This window comes from Aricia agestis, chromosome Z (assembly GCF_905147365.1).
Source record: "Aricia agestis chromosome Z, ilAriAges1.1, whole genome shotgun sequence".
NCBI lineage: Eukaryota > Metazoa > Arthropoda > Insecta > Lepidoptera > Lycaenidae > Aricia > Aricia agestis.
In genome coordinates, this window is record NC_056428.1 from 29,253,506 (window position 1) to 29,280,848 (window position 27,343).

The 27,343-nt window shown below is 34.8% G+C and overlaps 1 protein-coding gene across 6 annotated transcripts in view; it reads left to right on the forward strand.

Moving 5' to 3' along the window:
- The first annotated feature begins 5,024 nt into the window (after positions 1-5,024).
- The window catches only part of LOC121738295 (inhibitory POU protein), a 51,721-nt gene continuing 29,402 nt past the window's right edge, over positions 5,025-27,343 (forward strand). For 2 of the 6 annotated variants that reach the window (XM_042130259.1, XM_042130261.1), the window contains exon 1: positions 5,043-5,147. In XM_042130259.1, coding sequence (XP_041986193.1) covers positions 5,043-5,147 — 105 coding nt within the window. Of the gene's footprint in view, positions 5,148-5,402; positions 5,413-16,533; positions 16,549-20,990; positions 20,999-27,343 lie in introns of all 6 variants that reach the window. The other 4 variants (XM_042130264.1, XM_042130260.1, XM_042130258.1 and 1 more) reach the window with 4 other exon arrangements.

Below are 27,343 nucleotides of genomic sequence, written 5' to 3' on the forward strand. Positions count from 1 at the left end.
ATATTTTCGTTCCCCTTTAAAATATTTACTCTACTGATACGTAGTGTTGACTGCTGTCTTTACCTGATACAACCTTACAAGCATATTGTGGCACTCAAAGTGAGTGTCTCAATTTATATACCTATAAACTCTGTCTATATAGCGATAGTAGTAGATGCATTTCTTAATTTGGATGGATTTGACAGATTTGCGAGACGTCTCACGCTAACAAAATCTGCCAATTCAGTACAAATTTAGAGATGCATCTACACGTCACGTTGCGGTCTGAATTTACCCTAAGGACGTAGTGTCAAACTGATGGCAAACGCAACGGCTCGGCGCGTCTAACTCGGGCACCATGCGATATGCTCCCGAAGGAACCGCAGCGAGCGATAAAAGCGTCATGCATAATGTACAGCCGTCCGAAATCGAAAAATTAAACTCCCTCCGCCGGCCCTAGTAATTACGTGAAGGGTTGGCTCTGTTTTGACATGTATCCGACGGTTCGCCGGGTTATGATCACCGCTAATTATCTGCTGCGTATCATCGCGTCCGTTGTATTCGTCTAAATTTTTTGTTTGGATTTTTTTTTCGGAGATTACATTGTTTGGACGATGGAGATTTGTTTTTCTTTTTGGGTGGAAAAAATTATGAAATAACGTCAACAGAAATGAAGACAAAGAACATAGAAATGAAAGGGATTTTGTTTTGTTACTATTTTTGTAATTATCTTTGTTAGGTAGGTACTTTCTGATAAGAGGTCGATCTGTTTAAAAAAGGTAAAGTTAAAAATAAAGTTTGGAATTTACTCTGAATATATTTTATATGCAACTTGTATTACTGAGAATAAAATAATTATAATTAAAAAACAACAATTCCTTCTGTTACTGATCTAATTAACTAAAAAAGTTAAAAGTTGCAACTGAAATAATAATTGAATTAAGCACATCTGGCAAAAAATACATTCAAATTTAATTTTTAGTGAGTAACATAATTCAGCACAAATTAAATATGTAGAAAGCTGGTTTGGCATAGCTGCGGAAAACTAAATATAATATTAATAGATCAATAAATGTATTTGCTACATAAAAAAAAACTTTTCAGTGTAACATATTTTGTCACAAAGCAATTCTGATATTTCCTTTCTTTGATACTGACTTATCTAAAGTAACATCAGAAGGGCGGAATAACATAGAATACTATACCAGTGTAAGGGTCAATTCAGACCGCAACGCGACGAGGCGAGGCGAGGCACGCCGCATGGCGCGGCATAAAGCTTAGGCCAAACCTACGCGAACAGGCGTCTGCGAAGCGGAGCGTCAAGTTGTCAAATGTGTGTTTTGTATACAAAAAATCTGTCAAATTCAACCCTTAGGCTGCGTTTCCACCGGAGCTAAGCTTCATTGCGAGGGATGTGTTAGCGTGGTTAGGCAAATTAACCGATTCTATGGTTTGTAAAAAACACAAACTCCGTTGGCGTATCCATCTGAGCTGCAAGGCTTGGTTTTTTTTATTTGTTCCAAGGCTTAAGACATTAATTTTCCATATGTCCGGACATCCTGGTTTCAGCGCTACGGGATGACGACAGGAAACGACTTGTGTCCGGAATTCAGGACACTCCGTCTTGATCGCTTAGGAAATCCATTTAACGCAGTATTATTTAGTAGTGTAATAGCCTCTTGGTGCATGCATCAATGGCAACAGGTTCTAGATAAGTGGTTGGTTGGTTTAGAGACACTCAATAGGGAATATTACGCAAAAGTCAGATCAGAGGGCGTTACTAGCATGTACATTGTACAGTAAATACTCCTACCCAAATAAGATCCAACGTCTGCACCATACACGACATATTATAATATTGACAAAAACGTTGTGAAACGTGGAGCAAAACTCTTTATATACTGTCTATGCTGGTGCTGCCGTCTAGCATGAAAACAATGCAGCTATAATTCCTTTTAAGAAATGGAGTATTTTTTTTATGAAATCCTTATTTCATAAATCGATTTATCGCCCCCGAAACCCCCTATATACTAAATTTCATGAAAATCGTTGGAGCCGATTCCGAGATTCCAATTATAAAAATACAATAAATGATTCCACTAATAAAAACAAAATATAAAATAAAATACAATTAAAATGTCAAATAATAAAACAACGGCACAAATATAAAACCAAGAGTACAGAGACTATCCTAATATCAATGCTTAAAATTAGAACTTAGTTATTATTATCACACAAAATACTACCGTTACGCTTATTTACTACACCCACGATTGTCCTGCAAAAAGCCAGTAAGATATCCCGCTTTTTACCCCCCCCAGGATGGATGGCAGATTCTCACCAGATATCAAATTTGTACAGTGGCTTCAGTGAAGTGGTAACAGACAGACATACACACTTTCTCATTCATAATATTAGTATGGATATGGACAGAATATTCAAAGTGTAAATAAATACTTTAATGTAAATTATTATTTAAAATTACTAATAATTTATTGATGCCTTACGATCGATTTCGCAACTCGCTAGCAACTACTAGACATACAAATTACTATGTAGTGAAGTACAACATATATTTTATATATATGTTGTACTTCACTACATAGTAATATACAGTGTCGAATCAGTCTCACATAATATTAGATTAGACCTGTGTACCTGGCCAGAGGCCGTACCACGAAACCGTTTTGAGACTCAAACAATCGTACGAGAATGCCGCGTCCTGCTCTCACAAACGTGAAATGACGTTGTTAGAGCAGGACGCGGCATTCTCGTCCAATTGTTCGAGTCTCAAAACCGGTCACCGTCACCGAAACATGGTGTGGGAGGTACTGTTATATTATTACTAGAGGACGGCCGTCGCCCGCAACTGAGTGGTCGTAGTCGTCGAACGCTACGCCAATTCGTTTATCGCGCTGGAACAATACAATTTTCCGGGAAAATGTACGGTTCCAGCGCTATGTCCTTTCCTTTGACTCAAAGTATCTCCATACCAAATTTCAACAAAATCGGTTCAGCGGTGTGGGCGTGAAGAGGTAACAGACAGACAGACGTCTGTCTGTCTGTCTGTTACCTCATTTCTTTCGCATTTATAATATTAGTATGGATTCAGTTTCAATCTCTTGACTGCAAGCAAAGTGGTATTCTCACAAACGTCAAACATGATGTTTTAACTTTGAATCATTTATTATATTAAGGATTAAAAACAAAACGGCTAAGTTTTATTCAGTGATTGTAAAAATAAAGTTATTCTATATAAATTGAGTTTCGGGCGCTTCTATAAATATATCTGGAACCAATAGCAATCTCTGTTCTGATGCTATTTGTATGTAGGTTAGTCATAATGTCAATTACAAAAGTGGATCACGAAATGAATAGAAGCGGCGAAAGTTTCAAAGGTGTACGAGTAATTTCTTAAGTTTAAAAATGTTCCTGATTAATTTATAATGTAACGAGCTTTTGCCCGCGGCTTCGCTCGCGTTAAGAAGTATTATTATATACAAACTTTCATCCCCTATTTGAACCCCTTGGGGTTGGAATTTATCAAAATCCTTTCTTAGCGGATGCCTACGTCATAACATCTACCTGCATGCAAAATTTCAGCCCGATCCGTCCAGTGGTTTGGGCTGTGCGTTGATAGATCATCACCATGTCAGTCAGTCACCTTTGAGTTTTATATATAAGATTTTTTTTATATATTACATATATTATATAAATGAATACATATACTATAATGAATGAATGTGCTCCCTCACCGGGAATATTCGCTTGTAATGTAAGTTGTAACGTTACAGAGTCGAGCATTACATCGGTAAGGGAGGAGAGCCGAGCATTACAATGCGCACGTGTAATATCTTGATACAACTTCGTCGGGAATATTCGCTTGTATTGCAACGTTACAGAATCGAGCATTACATCGGTAAGGGAGGAGAGCCGAGCATTACAAGGCGCACGTGTCAATCAAGATATTCTTGATACAACTTCGTCGATCAGGCAGATATTTATGTAACGTAATGCTCAAAAACAAATTTATAATAATGTTACATTACACGTGAATTCTCCCACGTGAAAACGTGTAGGAGTACCGTTAAGTATGCTATGATAAGTACACGAAGACGCGTCTATTTTGATAACTTTATTCAATACAATACTGCAAAGTTAATTGCAGACACAAAATTAGTTTCAAACAGCCAAAACTTTGTCTGATTTTCTATAAATTTCATCTTATAATATGTTAAAAACAAGTATAGGAAATGTTTTTTTTGTGTATTTCCTCGACTCTTATAAGGAAAACCTAAAAAATTATGACGGAAAATTGGTGTTTTATATTTTAGAACACAAAGAGTTTTTACTATTACGTATTTCCATTTTTACGGTTTCATTTAACAATACATATTCTACAAAAATGAATTGCAATGTATTTTTTTTGTTCAGTTGCGAATTGTCATTTGCCAAATTAGTATTAATTATTAATTGATTTTAGTTTAATGTTTGAAAATAAAAAAAATTCGACTATTATTATTTTACTGAAGATGAAAATCATTTTTTTATTACGTCATATCTAAATCACAATTAAATACTTATACGAAATACAAATTATTTATTTAATATTCATGTGTACGTGATAATTAGTAAATTTGGCACTTGCATCCATCAACCTTTTCGAGTTAGAAGCGTGAAAAGGTAACAGACAAGAGAAGTGAATGGACCAATTAAATAATTCAGTTAATCGTGGAGCCGGCGGCGGCGACGTAAACATGCGTGAGAAGGGCGAGCGGTGCGGTGCGGGGGTGGTGCGGGGGTGGTGAGAGCGCGGGCGGGGTGGCGGGGGCGGGGCGAGGCGCGGGGGCGGGGGCGAGGGCGTGGCCGTGACGTCACGCCGCGCTCGCCTCAGTCGGCTATCACCCGGCGAACGCATCGGCCGCGGCGACGCGTCGCCATTTTAACCCCCGAAGTACGATAAAGTCGCCAAGATTTTCGACCGCCAGTACCACTCACCTTCCAAGGTGTTGAAGCTCGAGGACGACCCGTGGGGGTCATGCGCCATGTACTCCCCGGACAAGATGAAGTCCGGCGGAGGGCTGATGGCCCCCCCGGGGTGCTTCCCGGGCCGGTACAGCCCCACGTACCGCAGCGCGGACCCCCGACGGTGCGTCCCCAACCCATCCGTGAGTACCACCTTGTTTACAAACACTCCACAGCCAGGGGGTTAAGTACGTGACAACACACGTCAATTCTTAACCTTTAAAAAAAACAAAATATATCAACATCCTAAAATGAATCAAAACTAAAAAGCAACTTAAAACCTATAACACCTATAAGGACAATATAGCTATACAAACTAACATTCTTTTTCAGGACTGTATATTTGTTTTTGCTATGCGTCTGTGATATGCTGGCTTGCTTGCGACTTCACAATGGAGCTCCATTTATGTTGTGTCTGTAGCGAATTAATTTTGTTATCCTTAACATAACTCTCAGTGTTACATTGTTTTAAATTGACAATTTTCATTAAAATTCAACATAGCTCATAACAACAAAACAAATTAAATATATTAAAACTCTACCTTCATATTATCACAACGTTGTTTACTTGAGTTATTCTGTCATTAATGCAAGTATATTTTCAGGATGACTAATTATTTTAAAAGTTAACTTAAAAAACAAGGACCTCTTGCAATAAAGAATAATAATATATTTTTCTTTTTACGAAAAAATATTACAGTAAAAACAAAATATCGCCACGCCGTCGTCGGAAGCCTTAAAATTTTGTTTTTAATTGAAGAAATCAGTTAAGTAAACTTTTTTTTAGAGTTATAATAACATTATAATACTTAATATAATATTACAGAATAGTAATAGTGCGTTCAAGAAACAAATTGATTGTAAATATCATAAATTAAAAATACCAAAATAATTTATTTTATTTTATAGACTAAATTTTAACTTTGTATATTTTTTATTATAACGCGTTCATTTTATGTACGTTTATAAACATATACTTAAACAATTAATCAATAAGTTTGATCGACTGGATAGCGATGGACGTTGCCATGGTGTCATACTTATTTAGTCACTTCAATAAATCAATAATATTATTATGGCAAAACAATGTTTGCCGGGACAGCTAGTTATCGGTATAAAATTACAAGTTTTTCGTAGCAGCCTACGCCGTAGCCGCCGTGCATCATCCATCGGATATTTTTACTTGTTTTTGGCTTTTATATGAATATGTTAAATAAGAAAATGATAAAAAAGCTGTTAAAAATCGTTAAAAAATAATTATTATAATTTATAATTATATTTTTGTATTCACATGTTTTTCGTAGCAGCCTACGCCGTAGCCCTCTCCGTAGCCGCCGTCGGCTACGGCGCTACGGCGTAGCCGCCGTCGCGTAGGCTCTACAGAACACGTAGCAATAAAGAACACAAATTATAAAATAAATAATATACCTATAATATTATACATTGTTATTCATTTATAATTTCGGATATTTAAAAAGTGTTTTCGTGAAATGATTAATCTTTTGTAAAAGGTTCTTTTAATTTTTATTATTATTTCAACCGCATTTTAGTTTACAATCACGTAAAAAACTTCCGAAACAAGAGTATGTACGCGTGATTAAAATAAAATAATTGTCAGTTTTAGTAGTTTAGTATAAACGTATTTTATTATTATTTTTAATTTTTAGCTGAATTTTAAATGGTAATTAATATTAATTTAAAACACTGAGAGCTGTGTAACAGGAGTTATGTTGTTTTGTATTTTACAGATTTTCAGAAAGCAGTTGACGCAGATGGAAGCGGATTTTAAATAATTAATTTAACTTACACGAAATAAAATAAACTTCATAACGTTAAAAGTATTTTTGTTGTAACGAGGAGATAGTAAAATAAATAATTAGAATTTTTAAATAAAAAAAAATTAAAACTCTTTTGTTTAAAAGAATTTGTGATATTTTTAATATACTAAAATGCAACAAACACGAGGGTTGCATAAACTTGAAGTCCTTATATAATATAATCGTGATTATATTTATTTATAATATAAATATATGTATAATATAAATAGCAGTCACATAAACATATACTTATATTATAAATAAATATATAACCATATATTTATTTATAATATAAGTATATGTTTATATGACTGCTATTTAAAAAACAAACACTCAGACCTAATAATAAAAACGATCATTTCTTCGTTTAAACATTATAATACTGTTGATGTGACGATTAAGCGCATATTTCGTTTTAAAATGGCATCCGTAAAACGCGTAATACGTGAGCGCTTAAGTTATGGTTGTTTTAAAAGAAACGACGTTTTGACAGCCTTTAAAATGAATCGCCGGTAAACACTCAAAATAAACATTTCTGCTAAATGACACTTCTCAGTGCCTATTAATTTGGATGATGATTGAATGACGTGTTTAAATTGTTTTAATATATTATGATCAAGACAGCTGTAATTTACTACATTATTTAATATAGTTTATTTCTTACATTGGTACTATTTAAACGAAACTTGTACTTTTTAAACAATTATAGTATTTTTTTAACACTAATCGTACTTAATTATAACATTATTTGAAATAAATATTTTCTTAAAAGGTTTTGTAATATAGTGCGTGCGGTATGACCAACTTTTTATTATTATTAGTTTTGTAATGACAGTGTTTAACGAATCATAAGAAATTATAATTAACTGATGACGTGGGAACCGTACTTTTTTTCGGGATAAAATTAAGTATTCTATGTCCTCTTGAGGGGGCTCAAGGCGTACTAAATTTAATCAAAAACAGACAGACAAGTAAATTTTCGCAATTATAATATTTGTACCGTTTTAGGATTATATAAACAGGAATTCTAGTTTACGAAGACGCACATTAAAACCAATCATAAAATTTTAGTATTAGAAAAATCTTGTTTTAAATTTTATCAAAAAATACCTTGTCCCCAATAAAACTACCTTCGAGGCTCAAATGTATCGCGGCCTTCGCCCATTTTAAATCATGTATTAATAGAAAAAAGGGTTTCAAATTTATGTTTTACTTACAAATTTATATTTTTGTATTTAAGTTAAATAATGTTTGGTTTACAAAACTATTAGATATTATGATATTTAATGTACTGTTACTTCTTGGTGGAAATTCATGTTCAATTAGGTAAATGATTATACACTATCCTTGCGCTTATTCCACTTTAATAAATTAGATTTATTACTAAATTATTATATAAACGATTGGTTTCGACAAAAAAACTGTAACTATTGTATTTTTTGTTGCATATTATTTATGTTTTACGTTGTTACATGTTTTCTTTATTCATTTGTAATGGTGCTCCCACACAGCAGTTAGAAAATGTTTAGTAACATTAGTAAACATTTGCTTACAAATTATAACAAAATAAAACATATTGTGTTACCTTTTGTTTGCAAACCTTTTATAAAGGACGACGGGGTGTGCGGTGAGCCAATACCAGATTTAAATGTTATAAAATGTTAGTAAAAATTAGTAAAAATTTTCTATTAGTTTAGGAGCACTTATAACATGTTTCTAACAAAATGTAACAATTGACAACATTTGTTAGTAAATGTTTTTATGTTAGAAAATGCTTACAAACATTTTCTAACGGCGGTGTGGGAGCACCATTAGAATCAATTTTTACGATGTTTATATTTTATAACATTCTTTCTTTTTTATTTATTTATAGTTTAATTTTCGCGATTCAACTAGAGGTTTTATTTAGTAGATTTTTTTAAAATGAAATAAGGGGGCAAACGAGCAAACGGGTCACCTGATGGAAAGCAACTTCCGTCGCCCATGGACACTCGCAGCATCAGAAGAGCTGCAAGTGCGTTGCCGGCCTTTTAAGAGGGAATAGGATAATACAGGGAGGGTAGGGAAGGGAATAGGGTAGGGGTTAGGGGATTGGGCCTCCGTAAACTCACTCACTCGGCGAAACACAGCGCAAGCGCTATTTCACGCCGGTTTTCTGTGAGAACGTGGTATTTATCCGGTCGAGCCGGCCCATTCGTGCCGAAGCATGGCTCTCCCACGTATAAATGAAGATAATACTATTGATGTTTAGGCTGGATGTGCAATTCAAATATTGATACAATAGAAAAATTGTCAAAATAATAATTTATTTTGATAATTTTACATTTTTTTAAACAAATTAAGTAATTGCGCATGTTATGTATGGGTTACGGCTAAGACCGGAAGTGCGACTACAGCTAGGTCAAACTGGCTAAGTGTCAATTTAGACCGTAACGCGACGCGTCTGTTGCGGTCTGAATTGACCCTAAGCCCGTTTGTCCATCGCCGCTGTCACCGACAAAAATTCAAATAAAATGCAACTTTATGACCTACGCCAGGAGTTCTTAGAGCACTTGCAGACAAAAGGCACGAGTCGGTGGCACGCGTTGGCGGCAGTCGACGGCAGACGACGGCATGTGTCGACGGCAGCCGTCGACAGCTTATCACGCTTGCAGTTATGACGTACCGCGTAAAGGTAAGCGTCCACAAGTTGGTATCGTACGCAACGGACGTCTCGCATCAAACGGATAATTTTTTTACAGTACCGTCCACTGTATTGGCAGCGTACGGTTTAGTGACTAGCCACTATGTTTATCTTCAGATTAGTCCAAACAAAGTTTATAAATAAAAATTTCTGCTTTCGACTTTTCCATCCACCCCCCTTTTGAGCATTAATTTACTAAGTTAGTCGGTAATCCGTACGCGGCTGCGTACGGATTTTTTTTACAGTACGTCCGCTGAATCGGCTGATTCAGCGGACGTACTGAAAAAAAAATATCCGTTTGAAGCGAGACGTCCGTTGCGTACGATACCGACCTGTGGACGCTTACCTTAAGGCGGTACGTCACAACTGGGGGCCTACCACCTACACTAAGCGATACCGTTTGACAGATACGTATTTATTACTATAACGTCAAGCTAGCGATCTTGAAAAAGTTGATATTTCACAGCGGATTTAACAATGTTTTGCAGTTTTTACTGTTTTATAGTAAAATTATAATTATATTAAAAAGTGAGTACGGTAAAGTTATTGTAATCTTACAACAAAGTGTTCTAGAAACATGATAGTTTTAGGAAATGTTGTGGTAGGCCCCCCTGCAAGCGTCAGAAACTGGCTGCCGTCGACTGCCGTCGACTGCCGTAGACTTCCACCGACAACTGCTGTCGACTGCCGCCGACACGTGCCGCCGACTGCCGTCGACTGCCGCCGACACGTGCCGCTGACACGTGTCGGCGGCACTGTCTGTAAGAAGTTTGTCTGTAAGAAGCCTTAATCTTTTACATCCTGCGGCGCAGTTACATATAACAATGTTTTGTCACGGCGCCCTACTCTACGTAGCAAAAGATACCTAAACACCTTTAATGATTATAAGCAAATATTTAATCATCTATCTTCTTAACATGATTATAATTTTATTATATTTATGGTCATAAAGTTGACGTCCCGGTGACGGCGGCGATGGACAGGCGGTTAGCAGGATTGAACTAACCATTCTTGGTTAAATATAGTATTTAAGCCGATAGTTTTCGGGTAAAAGTATAATTGATATTATACTTTTACCCGAAAACTATCGGCTTAAATAATTGATATAAATAATTTGACTAAACTATAGGATTTTCTTCAAGGCTTATCCAATACTTTTTTGGTTTGGCTAGGCCTTGAAAAAACTCCTATCGTTACGTTACAACTACATCAATTACATTATGCAGTGAATTATTAAAAGTAATTTTAAATCAATTAATTTCTAAAAGACAATTCAAACGAGAACAAGAATACAAACCATTGCATAGTATAATAAATATATTATAAATACCTTGCGTATATTATAATAATTATAATATCGTCAATACATTTCGAGCACAATGTAATACTCAATTTGCGGTAAAAACTGATTCAATGAAATGAATATTTAAATGTAACCATACATAAACAAGTTAAAATTAATTATTAAAGTGTGAACTATGCCAATAAACTAACTATTAATTTACACGGTTTTAGATTTATTATATTATTTAAATTAATAGTTTGATTAATATATAAAATAATTATGTTTTCAACAAAATTAAGTATAAGTGAAGGTTTTAAAACATAGTGTACGAAGTATCCTATACTACGTTTTAACTATCCAGTGAACATTAAATATAATTTAGTGTCATGTCATTTTGGACACTTATTTCCGGAGATGTTAATTAACTTCTCCGGAAATAAGTGTCCAAAATGACATGACGTACGTAACGAGCGAAGCCGCGGGCAAGAGCTAGTTTATATAATATTATGTTTAATACCTTAATAACATCACAAAGACTAAATTTTAACCTTGAATTTAAGCAAAAATGCAAAAATCAAGCAAGACAGAAATATCATATTAAGGACGCTATCACATTTTTTCACAAATATCAGCGATTTTCAGGTACCATTTTAAAGAATTAGCAGTCACACTGCCAGGGTATTTTGGTTTCAAATGAAAGATAATATATTCTTGAAATTTATCAAAAACCTTTCTTAGCATCTACGTGCATGCTAAATTTCAGCTCAATCCGTCCAGTGGTTTGGGCTGTGCGTTGATACATCACTATGTCAGTCAGTCACCTTTGACTTCTATAATTATATTTAGATATACATCAGTTGCTGATGTGCATTTATATTATAATTATTAAGTTTAATCTCAGATCAATCCCCGAATTTTTCTCGTAATTATTTAATTATTAGAAACGTCGCCTGATAGCGTCGACAAAAAAATTAGTTTTTAAAAACTCTGAGAAATGGTTTAAATATTATTGATTAATCTGCTGCTGCAAAAGTTTTGTGTCAAATTCATTTACGGCCATATCGATTTTTGTGCTGAAAAATCAATATCTTTAAAAGTGAAGTGGCCAAAATGACAATATTATATTGTTTTTTCCTCTCACTTCGGGAGTTTTTAGTGAAATTAACAGTTGCTCGCAGTTTAGCTTAAAAGCATAATTAGCTACGCTCAAACATTACTTTACTTCTATGTTTTTATCCTCCTTTCATGTGTCACTTCTGAAGTGTCAAGCTCACTGTCACGGTGCTGACAACATAATCTTGTAGATCTCAAGATTGATCTCAAAGCACTCTGGCAAATTATTTATACGTAAATGTAAAATATAGACAAAATATCGTCGTGTCCGTGTAAGTAGTGCGGCGAGTAGTTCGTACTTTTCGTGTCAGAAAGTTTCTCACTTGGTCTAGTTACTTTACTCCAGCGAAGTAATCTCAACTCGCTGCCCTTTTCACTTTCTCACTTCACTTGAGGAACACTTTTATATGTATCTGCGGCACTCAGAAACAAAATATATTAATTGTTTATATGTAATTCTAATTAAATTTCGATTCAGATTCTTCATTAAATTTAACTTTAATCAACATAAAAAATTTCTGAGTGCAGCCGTAAGTGTGTCTTTCAAATAATAAAATACAATTATTTCGGTTATCAAAACGTTAAACCATATTGCTATAAAAATAAACTGCGTGTCATGTCAAAAATAATGTTCAAGTCAATGGTTGGGACCATTGACTTTACCGGGTATTTTGAGGCCGTATTTCTGATTTTTAAAATATTGTGCATCGCAACATAATAATATAAATTATAATGCTGTAAACGTTTGGAGCTGAAGCTAAAATAATACATAATATTGTACGGTCGCGGTCAGAACTGGTATATCGTTTTCGACTTTATCGCCTAAAAAATAAGGTCGAAAAGTGGTACAACGTTTCTGATATTAACTATACCCACACGCTAAATGCATGTGGGTATATTATAATGGAATTATACTAATTACGTAGCTAATCACATTGAAATAAACAACGTAAACACATAATGACTATGTAACCTGACTTGTATGTAGTCCGTATGTTTACACTGTCTTCGGCTAGAGCAATTGGAAACGTAAACTTATTACGTATAAAGACGTATCTAATTTAGGTTAATAGCTAGTAAATTACGCTTGTTTCAATAAAAGAAGTTAGCGCGACTATAGGCATCATTAGAACGCGAACGGTTAGACGTAAGTGCCGGGAGCGATTCTGATTCCTCGAATGTCGTTTCCGCTGCACGCTGTTGCCTCCGCGTGTGCGTTTGAATGAGACAGTCCGCGGTCGAATCGATTCGAGGTATTGAGAATCGGACCCCAGCCTAACAGCCGCTTGGCGTGACCGTTCAGGATATTGTAATGACAGCCGCGAAATTGATCCCCCGTAATGGTTGGAATTTTAAAATACTTTAAACACTGTTCTATTATTCTAGGAACATTTTTCTACCACGCCCCCTTCTTGTACGTGCGACGTGTGAATGTGTCCGTTGCAACTTGCAGTCGGTTTGAAATATAGGGAAAATTTTACCCGCATTTTAGATAGTAACTAATAATTATTAATTATACTATAGAATATAGATACATCCTATAGTGACTTATTATTTTTATAAAAGAAAATAACAGTCAGTATCAGGGCGTGTGTGGCTATTCCATTATTAACATAACTAATAACTATTCTTAAAAAATACATGCGTAATACACCACTAAAGGAAAACAAATTTCAATTCGTTGTAGATTATTCTAGTTCCAAAAAACCAGCCAAGTGCGAGTTGGACTTGCCCATGAAGGGTTCCGCAGCAGCAATAAGGTTTATTTTTATGAAATTATAAGGGTTTTGATACATTTTTATATTTCAGCTGATTTAATGAAAGTTAATTAAAGGTTTACCATTTAAGACGTATAGAAAAACTACTTGTTAGATCTCGTTCAAAAAACCAATTTTCGTTGGTAGTTTTTATAGTAATGTACATCATATATTTTTTTAGCCTTATCCTTCTTTAGTAGTAAGGGGGAGGGGGGGACATATTTTACCACTTTGGAAGAGTCTCTCACGCAAACTATTCAGGTTAGAAAAAAAAATATTATTACAAACTTCAACATGACTTTAAAAGAACTATCCATAGATATCCCACACAGGTTAGATGAAAAAAAAAATTTTTTTTTGGTTTAAGGTTTACAATTTATGACGTATAAAAAACTACTTGCTAGATCTCGTTCAAATCAATTTTCGTTGGTAGTTTTTATAGAAATGTACATAATATATTTTTTTAGACTTATCATAGTTTAGAAGTTAGAGGGAGATTAGATGAAAAATTTTTTTTTTGTTTCAGTTGTACCCATCCTAAAATATTTTATAATTTTTCCATTTTTGTATCAAAATCTTAATGCGGTAAGACAGACATGACGAATCTATAAGGTTTCCGTTTTTCGCCATTTGGCTACGGAACCTTAAAAAGCTTTTTCAAGCTTTAATCTGCTTCTGTATATTTTTATAAAATAAAAATGTTACGTTATTCAGATGTTACCTAGGTAGACTTTAAAGTTTAGTTTTTTAAATACTTTTGTATTTACAACTACAATTTTATATAAATAGTACCTACCTACGGCCAGTCAATATGTACATGTCGGTAATATGGTGTTCATGTTACAAAAACTTATTCACGACTATGTAAAGTATAAAAATGTCAAGATGCAATTTCAATGTAATCGTTTCTGTAAAGGGTAAAATTAAGTTACAATTTCAACAGTAAGTAAGTATATGATATAAAATAAGCATCATTACGCCAAATTAAACTGAATTTAACACGTGTGCTGGCCGAATGAAAGGCAAATAGCGCAAAACATCTACATACTATACCTTACACTATACGCTTCTATATAGTTACAAATCTCTCGTGTAGGCGCAATGTTTTATTGCATTTCAACTCCGAGTTACCAATGGCTTTCTCGTTTTGGCAAATGGCATAATTGGCAGTTTGGAGTGAGACAGGTAGAGTCGGCCGGTACTATCTTATTTTATTCATGGAGGCGAGAAGAACGGAGCGAGGCGAGACAGACTTATGTTAGGAGTATCGCGAAAGGCAAGGACGGCCGATGCCTCTCGTGACCGCCTGCAAACAAAACACTGCGAGGGTGAGCGGCCACCGATTGTTATTCGACTTATATTATAGTGACGTTTACCTTCATAAAAGTAGGAATGATAATCGTAACAAAAGAATGCAGCTATCGAATTTTTTCCGACAAACATTATCGGAACGTTAGACATTAGAATATTATATTAAGAGTTGATACTTAATAATAAAATATTATTCTAAAATAATATTTTGTTCATTTATCGAAATAAAATACGAAAAACTGGTTTTATTAATATTAAGTGACAGTATATAATCGGAATTATAGCTCTACAGTAAAACTTTTTGGGAACTCTAGCCCCAGTAAAGATTTTTCGTAGAAGATTTTCGGGTCTATGTAGCCCAGGAGCTAAGGAGAGTAATGAATACAGCTGATATAGCGGTAGTAAATTAGACAATGAAAAATATATCAAATTATAATTTATCACTTATATTTTCTATCATTACTATCGAACTTTTGGATTAAAACTTCAGATTATTTAAATGTAACATGTTTTAGCATTTAATTATAGTTTTTATTTCATCAATTAATTAATAGAAATATAACATACTGTCTTCGTAAATGAATTGAATTGTCTGTATCACTTTTAATATTTAACTTGCTAGATTTCTATTTGTTTTATATTCACACAATGGTGGCCATAACTTTTTTGTAATCGTAAAATAGAAGAATAAATCGTCACAATATTATTATTACGAATAAGTAATTTAAAATTCAGATTTTCTTACGGAGTCCTAAAAGATATTTCTAGGCTAACGAGACAAAGAAGAATATCTAAATGAAAATATTGTAAAGAAACCGTATAAAGACGTCTTTTCTATCATTTGTACTATATCAATGGATTCGACGAGCAATATCTAAGAAAATCTTCAAGCCATTCTGAACTTTTTATAAAATAAGAAGCAACGTAGCGTTTCTTATAAAAGGGGCAAATAATAAAAATATTCTTATGAAAGGAAGACAGGTTACTAAATTATTCATGAATGTTTAGTTCCTTGTTTGAAAGAAAACGCACTTTACATTATTTTGGTCTTTGTAGTGGAATAACATTGCAATGCGGACTTCGCATTTTTTCTTTTACAATATTTCATTTATGCAAATTGTATCAATATAGTGTACTTTGTGCGAGCAGCCATGTTGCTTCCATACTTGGACCCATGTATATAACCTTTATGTGTTTTACATTTGAATATTTTGTGCTATCATATATTGTATTCTAAGTGTTCGCATAGTAACAATTCTAAGTTATATCAGTAACGTTAAACAATTACGTTATGTAAGGTACTATCAGATCAGTTGATTCCTAGGCAGATGGGGGACCTACGTAGTTGTTTCGCGTTACGTCGAACCGAGCCGACAGATCACAATTAACATTGAATTGACACGATCCGACCAAATGACGTTGGTCTGTCAACTGCCTACAAATCATATTTCTCGAACCTATGTTGAATAATATACATCATCGGATCCTTTCTGTTGCAATTATTGAGCTTGTTTTTAATAATATGTATTTAAAAAATGATATTTGCAGTTTATACCATTATAGCAGCCAGTTGTGATCGTGTTCGTGGCTTCACTTATGCTATATTATGGTATACAAGAATCTCATGGCAAATTTGGATGGGAGATTTCCAAAAAATATCCTCAATCATTTGATATTTTTTTACATTTGCATGTAATATCACACACAGAATCAGCCGCTATATGAAAAAAAAGCATCAAACGTTTTACTCCTATGTCCCCAGTATAATTGGTAGCGTCAATTACTTTTGGAACAAAGTTCCTTTTCCCGCGTTCGGCGTAAATCTGTAGGCTAGACAGAACGACCTCGACACTTTTTTCTTAGTACCTGCATGTTAGGGGCAGATAGCACTGATAGTAAGTTCTTGTGCGTCAACTAGATGGCGTTTTTTTTAAAAATAAACAGCGACGCGTGGTTAGTATTCCTGGGCGTCAATAGATGACTTTTTAAATATTTTTTGAGTGTATATGTATACAGGATTTTGAACAGAAATGAATAACTCAGTTCCATTCGGGTGTCCCTTGACACCTCTCAAGTTTTTTTCCATTTTTTGCGATCAGATTCTGGTAGACCTATACCATTGTTTGGTACCATTTATTTTGAAACATCGATGCCCAGTTTGTATCATGCGGGAACTTTTCTAAGTCCTTTATCGGGACTCGAAGCATGCCAATAGTCAAAATCGGTTCATCGTGAAGCAGTTACGTTAGACAGAAAGCTTTCTCAGTTATAATATTTTATTATTGATTCTTAATAAATTTTCATCGTTTAAAAAATAGTTTCTAAAATGTATTATATACTTACATCTACATAACATTATTATGACTGTATTCATTTATGTTTTCATAAAATCATAAAAACTTGTATTTTAGGTAACTTCAGATTTTCCATATTATCATAAAAATCAAAAACATTTCACATTGAAACCACTTTTTACGTCCGTGATTGAAACATTAACAAAATGGTTTATCCTTGTCAGATACGAAAAATGTCACATAAACATTAATATAGGGAGGCTTACGCCAAAGGAAGAAGAAGAAAACTTAATACGCTATCCATCTCATATAATATGATAACATACTACTAAATTATATAACTTTTATTATTAAATCCGTAATAGAGTACTTATTAGTACTAGAATTCTAAATGATATTGAAACAAGAGAATGGGTGTTAAATAGACATTTTGAAAACAAGTTTGTAAGGGGCTTACAGGAATTGTAAAACAAAATATAATAGCGAGCTTGCTTGGTGAGAGCTTTTAGGACGCTTTCTAGTGGCAACCTAATTACTGTATTCAACAGTCGCAAACTTTAAAGCAAAAAAAAACATTTTTGTATTAAATGTTGTATATTATTATCTATTTATTGCTATGGTAGGTATATGATTTTATAAAACGTATTTAAATGTATGTTTTGGTTTATTTTAATCGTTAAACTTGTTACTTACATAAAATTATTTAAGTATTAAAATTCATTTGACAAATTGTTTTATTTATATAACACATCTTAATATAACTGTAAATCTTACACGTACAATGCAACGCTTAACGTAAAACGGTTCTTTATTAGTAAAAAATATAAAATAATAAGTAAATTATATTATTGTTTTCACTGTGTAGAATTTTTTTAGAACTTATCATCAGACTAGAATGACATGATGTGAAGCGTCCATCGTTATCATTACATTTCATGTGACTAATAATTTACAGTAGTAGTATGAGCTGGTACTTGATATTTCTATATTTCCAACCACGCGAGTCCAGGCACGCAAGGTAGAAAATATTATAATTAATTAACTAGAAGTTCCGCGCGGCTTTGCCCGCGTAAATTAGATATTTCACAGACAAATTAGTCCACAAAAAATAGTCTATGATCCATCACGCGGTCTACTTCTTATCTTTTTCACATTCTTCGTCAAAAATAATAATTAATCCATTATTATTTTTACATTTTTCGATCAAGTCAGTTAGTCATAGTGAATTAAGCAATCATTAGGCATCTATGATCTTCCAAAACACATCTGACTCGATGTGACAAGTCAGCTGGATTTCGTCTGACTAACCTGACTAACCAGTCAGTTTAGTCAGATGGAAACCTGACTGACCTGACTTGATACAACCGTATCAACTTTAAACCGGCGTGAAACAGCGCTTGCGCTGTGTTTCGCCGAGTGAGTGAGTTTACCGGAGGCCCAATCCTCTACCCTATTCCCTTCCCTTCCCATCCCTACCCTCCCCTATTACCCTATTCCCTCTTAAAAGGCCGGCAACGCACCTGCAGCTCTTCTGATGCTGCGAGTGTCCATGGGCGACGGAAGTTGCTTTCCATCAGGTGACCCGTTTGCTCGTTTGCCCCCTTATTTCATTTAAAAAAACCAAGTCAGGTCAGTCAGGTATTCAAGTATCGAAACTAGTCGGAGTCTGCAGGAAATTAAAACAGTTCTATATCTCGACTCAGCGTCCGGCTCGTGCACAATACGCCTGCTGAATATTTCACCTGTAGTTAGCGACACACTCGTGATGCAGTTAGCCCATAATTGAGTGTGCAACGTTAACCGAATTGTTAGTTTGTTTTGTTAATTCACAATTACGCTGTTTTCTTTTAATATCAGCCGTAAACGCTTTCAGCGCTTTTAAAATCTTATTTACGTAAAACAATTGATGCCTTTATTACTATATCCCTTGTATGGCCCATGTATTTTAATGGAATTATAGACTTGCGGTGGATCCAAATGTGTATGAATATTAATTAGAAGCGGGTTTTGGTAAATCTTAATCTGCGAAATATTGAGAACATATTTATTTTTAACTGTAAAACGCGATTAATTGAAATGACAGGGTTTTACTTTGCCGGAAAATAATAGAGTTTTTAAGTGCACTGTGATAACGCCCATTCGAAAATTCAATGAATTTTGTGTAATAAAAGAAAGTTAATTAAAATCCTTACATACTTTTACTACCAAGTAGATATTAAATCCTGTTTGACATTAGTCACACTAATATTGCGACTATATTATATAAACACGTCAGACACTTGTAAATTAAATATACACTAGCTGTTTGACGGAGCTTCGCTCGGTATCCGATGATTTTCTAGAAAGACGAAAAATTTTTTTCACTTTTGTATGGGCAAGGGCCCGAGCGTCACGAGTTTCTCCATACAAAAGTGAACAAAAAGTTTGTTCTTTCAGCGCTGCTACTTTCACAGTGAACTCTCTACAAGGAACACGTACACACCCTAAAGTATTATCACTTATTTTTGTTACACCCTGTATATAAACACGTCAGACACTTGTAAATTAAACAAACATGTTTATGCAATTTTGTATATCACATATATAGTCTCTTTGAGCAGATTATAGTTGTAAGCGTGGATGCGTTAAAGTGAGATTCATGCACGGTTGCATTACCCATTCCTAGTCAGATTGGCCGTACGTCCGACCAATGCTACTGGCTTAAACTACATTACGGTCTTAGTATTGTTCGGGATTTAATCTAGGAATTAAGTCGTTTTAATTCACTGAACTTTAGTAAAATATCTATTATGCGGCGCTTCTCCCTATGTGCCCGTTTATGCATATTTTGTGTGCTGTAATGAATTGAGTGTTGAAATTAACCGCTTTGAAATAAAATAATTTGGGTGTGACGAACGTAGATACAAGTGCTTTTATTTACAAAAGTGTACCTTGTATTATTATCGACGTCTCGAAACAAGTTTTAGGACTCGGTAGGAAGGCAATAATTTGTTACGAATTACGATCGATTTCAAGGGCAGTAGTGCTCTTGAAATCTATTAACCCATCAATCTCTAAGCGGCAGCCGGCTGCCGCATAACAATTGAAAATCTATTGTGTCTGCGATATCCACGATGGAGTTAAACGAGTATTCCACAAAAGTAACTGAATAGAATTAATAAACACCTTAAACATTAAACAATAGACATTTTGCAACAAGGTTCTTTATATAAACTAATTAGGTAGAAACTAGCGCATACGAATTTTCCTCAGCAGAGTAGTTTCCAAAACCTATTAAGCTCCAAGATGTTGGTATTTTAATAACTGAGCGCACGTCTCGGCTCCGTAAACTTGAAATTAACTTGGTGCCCACGGGAGGGATATGCACTTTGCCATGAATACGGCTCCTACTTCTATTGTTACCTGTTATAATAAGGTTCCACGTACCTATTTTAATCTTGCATTAGGGTGCAGTTACTCTCTTGTGTACAGTTAATACCTAATTAGTTATATACGAATTGAGAACTCGCTTTAGGCTTAGGAGGAGGTTATGCATATTTGATCTTGGCTCTCCGCACCCATTGATAACACTGTGTAAACCATGAAACACGACAAGTATATAATTCTGATACGTGTTTAAATCTTTTAATTTATACTTTTTTTTATGAAATAAGGGGGCAAACAAGCAAACGGGTCACCTGATGAAAAGCAACTTCCGTCGCCCATGGACACTCGCATCATCAGAAGAGCTGCAAGTGCGTTGCCGGCCTTTTAATATATTTTAAATAGGGGAGGGTAGGGGATTGCCTCCGGTAAACTCACTCACTCGGCGAAACGCAGCGCAAGCGCTATTTCACGCCGGTTTTCTGTGAGAACGTGGTATTTCTCCGGTCGAGCCGGCCCATTCGTGACGAAGCATGGCTCTCCCACCTTTATTAAAATTATAAGTTTTATGGTAAATATTTATGTTAACATTCAGCAAAACTTTTCTCGCGCTCACCTCCGCAAGTCGACCTCACTTCCACCGTATGTTCAGAAGCTATTTTATTCCTACAAGAGCTGTCTTTGTCGCTACAGACAGGGTAGAGGAATTATTTTGTGTATTACTACTGCTTAAACATAAAGCCGTTTTGGTAAAAAATGATCATTTTACTAATAAAAATGACGTATGTGTGATTCTACGCTCGACGCATCAACCAAACTCCTTCCACAACGTTCCAATTAGTAATCATTAATCACTAATCTGGTAAATCAAAAGGGTAAACGCACATTAGAATGAAGAATGGCGATCCCTGCAGTGTAATTCGTTCGGGGAATCACGTTGCTCGGGTTCAGATGCATAATCATATATACATTTTACGAGCGAATTTATGTCTGATACCATTTTTATGCCCGCAGTACAACATAACCTGTCAGCGCTTGGTTGTGGTTTATGCCAATAGTTCTCCTGTTTGTGCGGGATAGCTGCTATTTATGGTATTTTATATGTCACATAATTAACAAAGTTTATAGTATTTTAACTTTATTATTTGTCACGTTGCAATTGTTTTAGTGAACAATAATAATTTATAAGAAGTAGTAATAAAGTCTTCGTGCACAAATATAATTATTTTTTTAATTTATACCTGTTTTTTTTCTTAATTATTGTTTTTAATAATTAGGTTAGATATTAGAATAGTAAGTGGCTGAACATCTAGTATATTTAATATTGACTACTTAACACTACTACATTAACTATGAAAACCTTGACTGCGTATTAATTAACGTAATAAACCAATAATAATTTATTATTGATACGCTATTATATCCATACTAACATTATAAATGCGAAAGCGTCTGTCTGTCTGTCTGTTACCTCTTCACGCCCAAACCGCTGAACCGGTTTTGCTGACATTTGGTATGGAGGTTATTTGAGTCCCGGGAAAGGACATAGAATACTTTTTATTCCGGAAAATGACGGGTATCATCTAGTTTAACCCGTGTTTGGTCGCACTTTCAAAATAACGCCGTCAGTCACCATGGGGTCTTTGAAAGGCCGAAAATTAAACTATAAAAAAAAATTGGCATATTATATTTATATGAGTACTTATTTTTTTATTTTTATTTAATTCAATATCAATCCGAATTCAGATTCAATAAAAAATTAATGATATTTTGAAGATTTATAACCTAAACTTACAATTTAAGTCAAAAATATGTAACTGGAGACCGTATAAGATGGGAAAAAAAAATAAAAAAAATAAAAAAATGTTGAAAAATTTTAAGGAACAAATTAAATGTTAAACATTGACATATTTTCTGCACCAAATCCTTCTATATCGATACATAATATTATTATTATAAATGTGAAAGTTTGTTTGTCTGTAGTCTCGAGAAAGGACATCGGATACTTTTGATCCCGCGCCGGTAAAATGTACGGTTCCGGCGCGATAAACGAATTTTGGCTCAACGGATTTCCGGGTGTCATATATTTTTATATATTTTTCTGTTCTAAAATTTTAGGCATATGGTAAATATACCTAGCAATAATTACTTTCTCATCATCACTAAAAATGTATCATCATCTTCTTCGTCTAGGTAACAAAATATGAATTTTTGGTAAAGTGCGTCTAAAGCTTCTTATAATTAGTATTATATAACAAATTTACAATTAAAACAAATACACGATCATTTTTATTGATTTATTATTAAAATACAATAAAAATCACAAAAAAAATCCATTTCGGCGTGAAAACTGTATGGAAATATCAAATAAAATTTTGTTACGCGGTTTCGTCACCTGGAGTCTTTAAATACCCCAGCGTGAATACACGCGATACACACACCACATACACGTGAGCTCGGATGAGTAGCGGTTATATCGAAATATAATTCCTTTTAGAAAGTTAAGTAAAGAGCGTAGTTGCTTCGATTAATTTAAATATAATTTTTTCACGTTTTCGCAAACTCCGGACTTTTAAACGTGACCAACAGAGGGTTTATATAACTTTGTTTACGCATCCTTGGTGAACTTGCCACGTTTTATTTTTTCATATTATATTATATAAAGTGGAATATATTGAAGCGAAACGAAACCATTCCAATGTTGATTACGTCTAGCATGGTTATAGTAATTTAGTGCCATTATTTGGTGTTATTACATCTAGGAGACACATGCTAACTCTCACGCTTACTCATGTTATATTTACATGGTTTTACTGGCGAATACTGCATTATTTTTTTACAGATTACGTTTAAAATTGACCAGAAGTTTAAAAATTAAGATTTAGCACTTAAGGCGGTCCCCCTACGGAGATGCCGTAATTTACCGCTTTTTAGAGTTTTATAACTCATGATTTGAAAGCTACAAAATTATAATAAAAATATACCAATAATCTTTAGTATACAAACATTCCTTTCCACGTAATTAATTTCCTATTTTTGTTTATTATACCTATGATATCAGCTTTTTTTTTATGAAATAAGGGGGCAAACGAGCAAACGGGTCACCTGATGGAAATCAACTTCCGTCGCCCATGGACACTCGCAGCATCAGAAGAGCTGCATGTGCGTTGCCGGCCTTTTAAGAGGGAATAGGGTAATAGGGGATGGTAGGTAAGGGAAGGGAATAGGGGAGGGTAGGAAAGGGAATAGGGTAGGGGATTGGGCCTCCGGTAAACTCACTCACTCGGCGAAACACAGCGCAAGCGCTGTTTCACGCCGGTTTTCTTTGAGAACGTGGTATTTATCCGGTCGAGCCGGCCCATTCGTGCCGAAGCATGGCTCTCCCACGTATAAAAGCCTATAAAAGCTTCCAAAGTAAAACCAATATATTAAATTCAGCATCTCCCTAGTATTTACAAATTACTTTTATTTGGAACACACGCCAATAGATCGAAAATATCATAAACTACATATTCCACGTTTTAATTTTTTAGGTCAAATTTGAACTAAGATAAGTAAAAAAAAATTGAGTGTTGGTGCGATCTCGGCAACGCGGCAAATATACGGTCAATGTCGTTTGTTCGGGGGACGGCCTTAAATAAACAATAAGTTAACAGTGGTTGCTCTTGTGGAGTTCATCTTTTTCTTTGGTAGAATATTTTCCCCCAATACCAATTTAAGATGTATTAAGAAGATATTACGTATATGGACGCTTCACACCACGTCAGTCTGACCCTGTGGTAAGTATCTGAAGGACTTGTGTTACGTGGTACCCGTAACAACAACTGAAATATATTTAATATTTTTATACTATACATAATATATTTAAGATTTTTATTATATTATACATATGCATATTTAATATACATCCAAGATCCAGGAACTTCGAAAACCAAAAAATACATAATAGATACCTTGAAGAGCTGTTATACAAGGTGTAACAAAACTAATTGTAAAACTTACGGGGGAGTGTGGTTTCCCTATACAGAGTTCCAACCCAGAGAACAATTTTTTTTTCACTTTTGTATGGGCAAACAAAGTTTCCCCATAGAAAAGTGAAAATAAATTTGGTCTTTCAGCGCTGCTACTTTCACAGTGAACTCTCTACAAGGAACACGTACACACACTAAAGTATTATCACTTAGTTTTGTTACACACTGTAATTTCTATTTAAGTCTTGGGCAAACTGTTTTCAGAGTATAACTGAGCAATGTTTTAAGATTTATCAAATTATGTGAACATAAATGACGTGACCACGGCCGCTGTAAAGTAGCCGAAACGTCGGGATTAATAAAAGTGCTCCGCGACAAAATCCGTAAGTGTTTAAACCTTAATATAATAAATGACGTAACAATAGATGACTCGATATGAATGTGAAATATGGTTTCGACCCGCTGAGGTCGGTAATTAGTAGCACGTGTGGCCGAGTGCTCCTCGATTTGGGGTTCGCTTCCGGCCACGCGATTTACAATCTTTACACAGGGGTGCTCTACTGTTTTATTGTTTAAGAATTTTGAGATACATAATGTAACTAGCTATTTGACCGACCTTTGTTCGGTATTCGATATAACACGAATAAAATGACTTTTAAGAAAGGATGGAACAGGTTTTGCACAAAACCTGTGCCATAAATAATGCCGCAGGAGCAGTCGCACGCACACTAACACCGTGCCGAAGTCTGCCGAACTGAAACTACGCAATGCACGGCAACGCCGCACGGACTACCGGCACAGCGATGCGGCAACGCAACGACAACTAACACCCCCCCCGTGTTAAGTTTATTTTCGTTATGGAATTTCTTGTATTGAAAAGCTATGCAATAGCTTAAAAGAAAACATCTTCATATAAACTGTTCAGATAATGGGCACACTTCACATGTACTTTTTATTTTTATTTTCGTTAAAATAGGGTATTTTAAGAATATAAATAGATATAAATTAATTAATTTTGAAATTCATTGGCTAGTTTTTTCTCAATAAATTTTTAAAGTTTCGCTCTGACGTCATCATCGGCGGCCGATTGACCTCTGCAGTATGTTTTAAATTTCCTTTCAATCTTATTTATAATGGCTGGTTCGTCAAATGCAAGTTCTCATTATGTGAAAACTGATACGAGAAGCTTACCAAAAGTTCGAAACGTAATGTTGGTCGAATTTATTGCTAATTTAACGCCATTGAAGGTCAAACTAAGGTTAAACATATTTGTACAAAAGTATAAGTAAATAATGGGTATTTTTTTCGTTTATATACAGAAAAACGATCACTGACCTTATTCCTCGAAATGTTTTTGTGATGAGCCAAATTAAAAAAAAAATGAACAATTCCCATTATGTATCCCGATACAGTTCTTTAAAAAAAGTGTTGTTTCTTTAGCTTAGTAAAAACTAAAAACAGCCTTACAATTCTCCATGGAATGAATAATTATGAGGTCTATTCCCAAACAAATTAGGTAGTCTCCGAGACATTCGTCAATCATGATCAGCTAAACAGGAGCGACACGGTGTCAATAAAGCCAATAAACTCGTCGCAACTTTCTTAAGTACCAGCCGAACACAATTTATCGATTACAGACGGCCTCTGCCACCCTAAATGTCACTTTACTACCGATATTGATAGTCGGTGACAGAGAGCGCACCGACTTCCCCCATATCCGATTTGTTCACGAAAAATTGTCGTCTACTTTCACGATGACTTCCCAAACTCGACCTTATCACCACCCAATAGAGTCCGACCGGAAATAATGAACGGCAATACAAAAATTCGAACGAGCCAAACTTACGCTATATCTAAGAAAATATTTCCTTTGATAAAACGTGCTGAGGTTTTCGCCGGCGCGGGTTTATGTGGATTTTCTTCTCGCACAAGTTGAGGTCTTTTCATAACTGTCGGGGTTCGATCTTGTCGGCTTTGTTGATACTTTGCAAATCCCGTGATCTGTGATCTATCAATCTAATACGTCTCAAACATGAAGACACTTGCCAATTAATTTACACTCAATGAGCATAATCCTTTTGGTGTAGTCGGTTAAAAAATTGGTTAAACAAATTTTTCCTTCAGATACATCCATTCCAGTACATTCGGTAACGATTGATTAATGTTGTACGTAAATAAGATAAAAGAAAAAGCAAACAAATGTTTACCAATTTTAAAAGTTTAAATAAAAAATTCATCGTCCGAATATAAAATTGCGGTCCTTCTTCAAAATTTGATTCACACACGAGTGCGCCGGCCACCTCTCAATAAAACTTTAATACAATTCTCCGACCGTTGACGACCGCTGCATTTTACGTGTACCGCACCGGAAGTGTGTAGTTAAACAAGATGGCGGCTGGCCGGTCACGTGACCGCGGATTCACCCCGACTTCCGGGGCTCATTCACAAACATGTCAAGTGTATTGCGGGTAGTTAGATAATTATCGGCGTCATTACATCCAACCCTAATGTTTTTATGAGTTTTGTATTTTAAAGGAGCATCTGTTATGATTTTATTACCGGTAATGTACGGTGGCGTTTGTTTGTAGCCAAATTGATTTTCAAGTTGTTTTGATTAAAATAATCGTGTTTCGATTAGATATATCAGTGAAGTTGATGAGTCAATCAATTTTTTTACAAACCTCTACATTGAGAGCAACGCCACTCTCTCTAGCTTTGAAATGTGTACCAATTTACTTGTGTAGG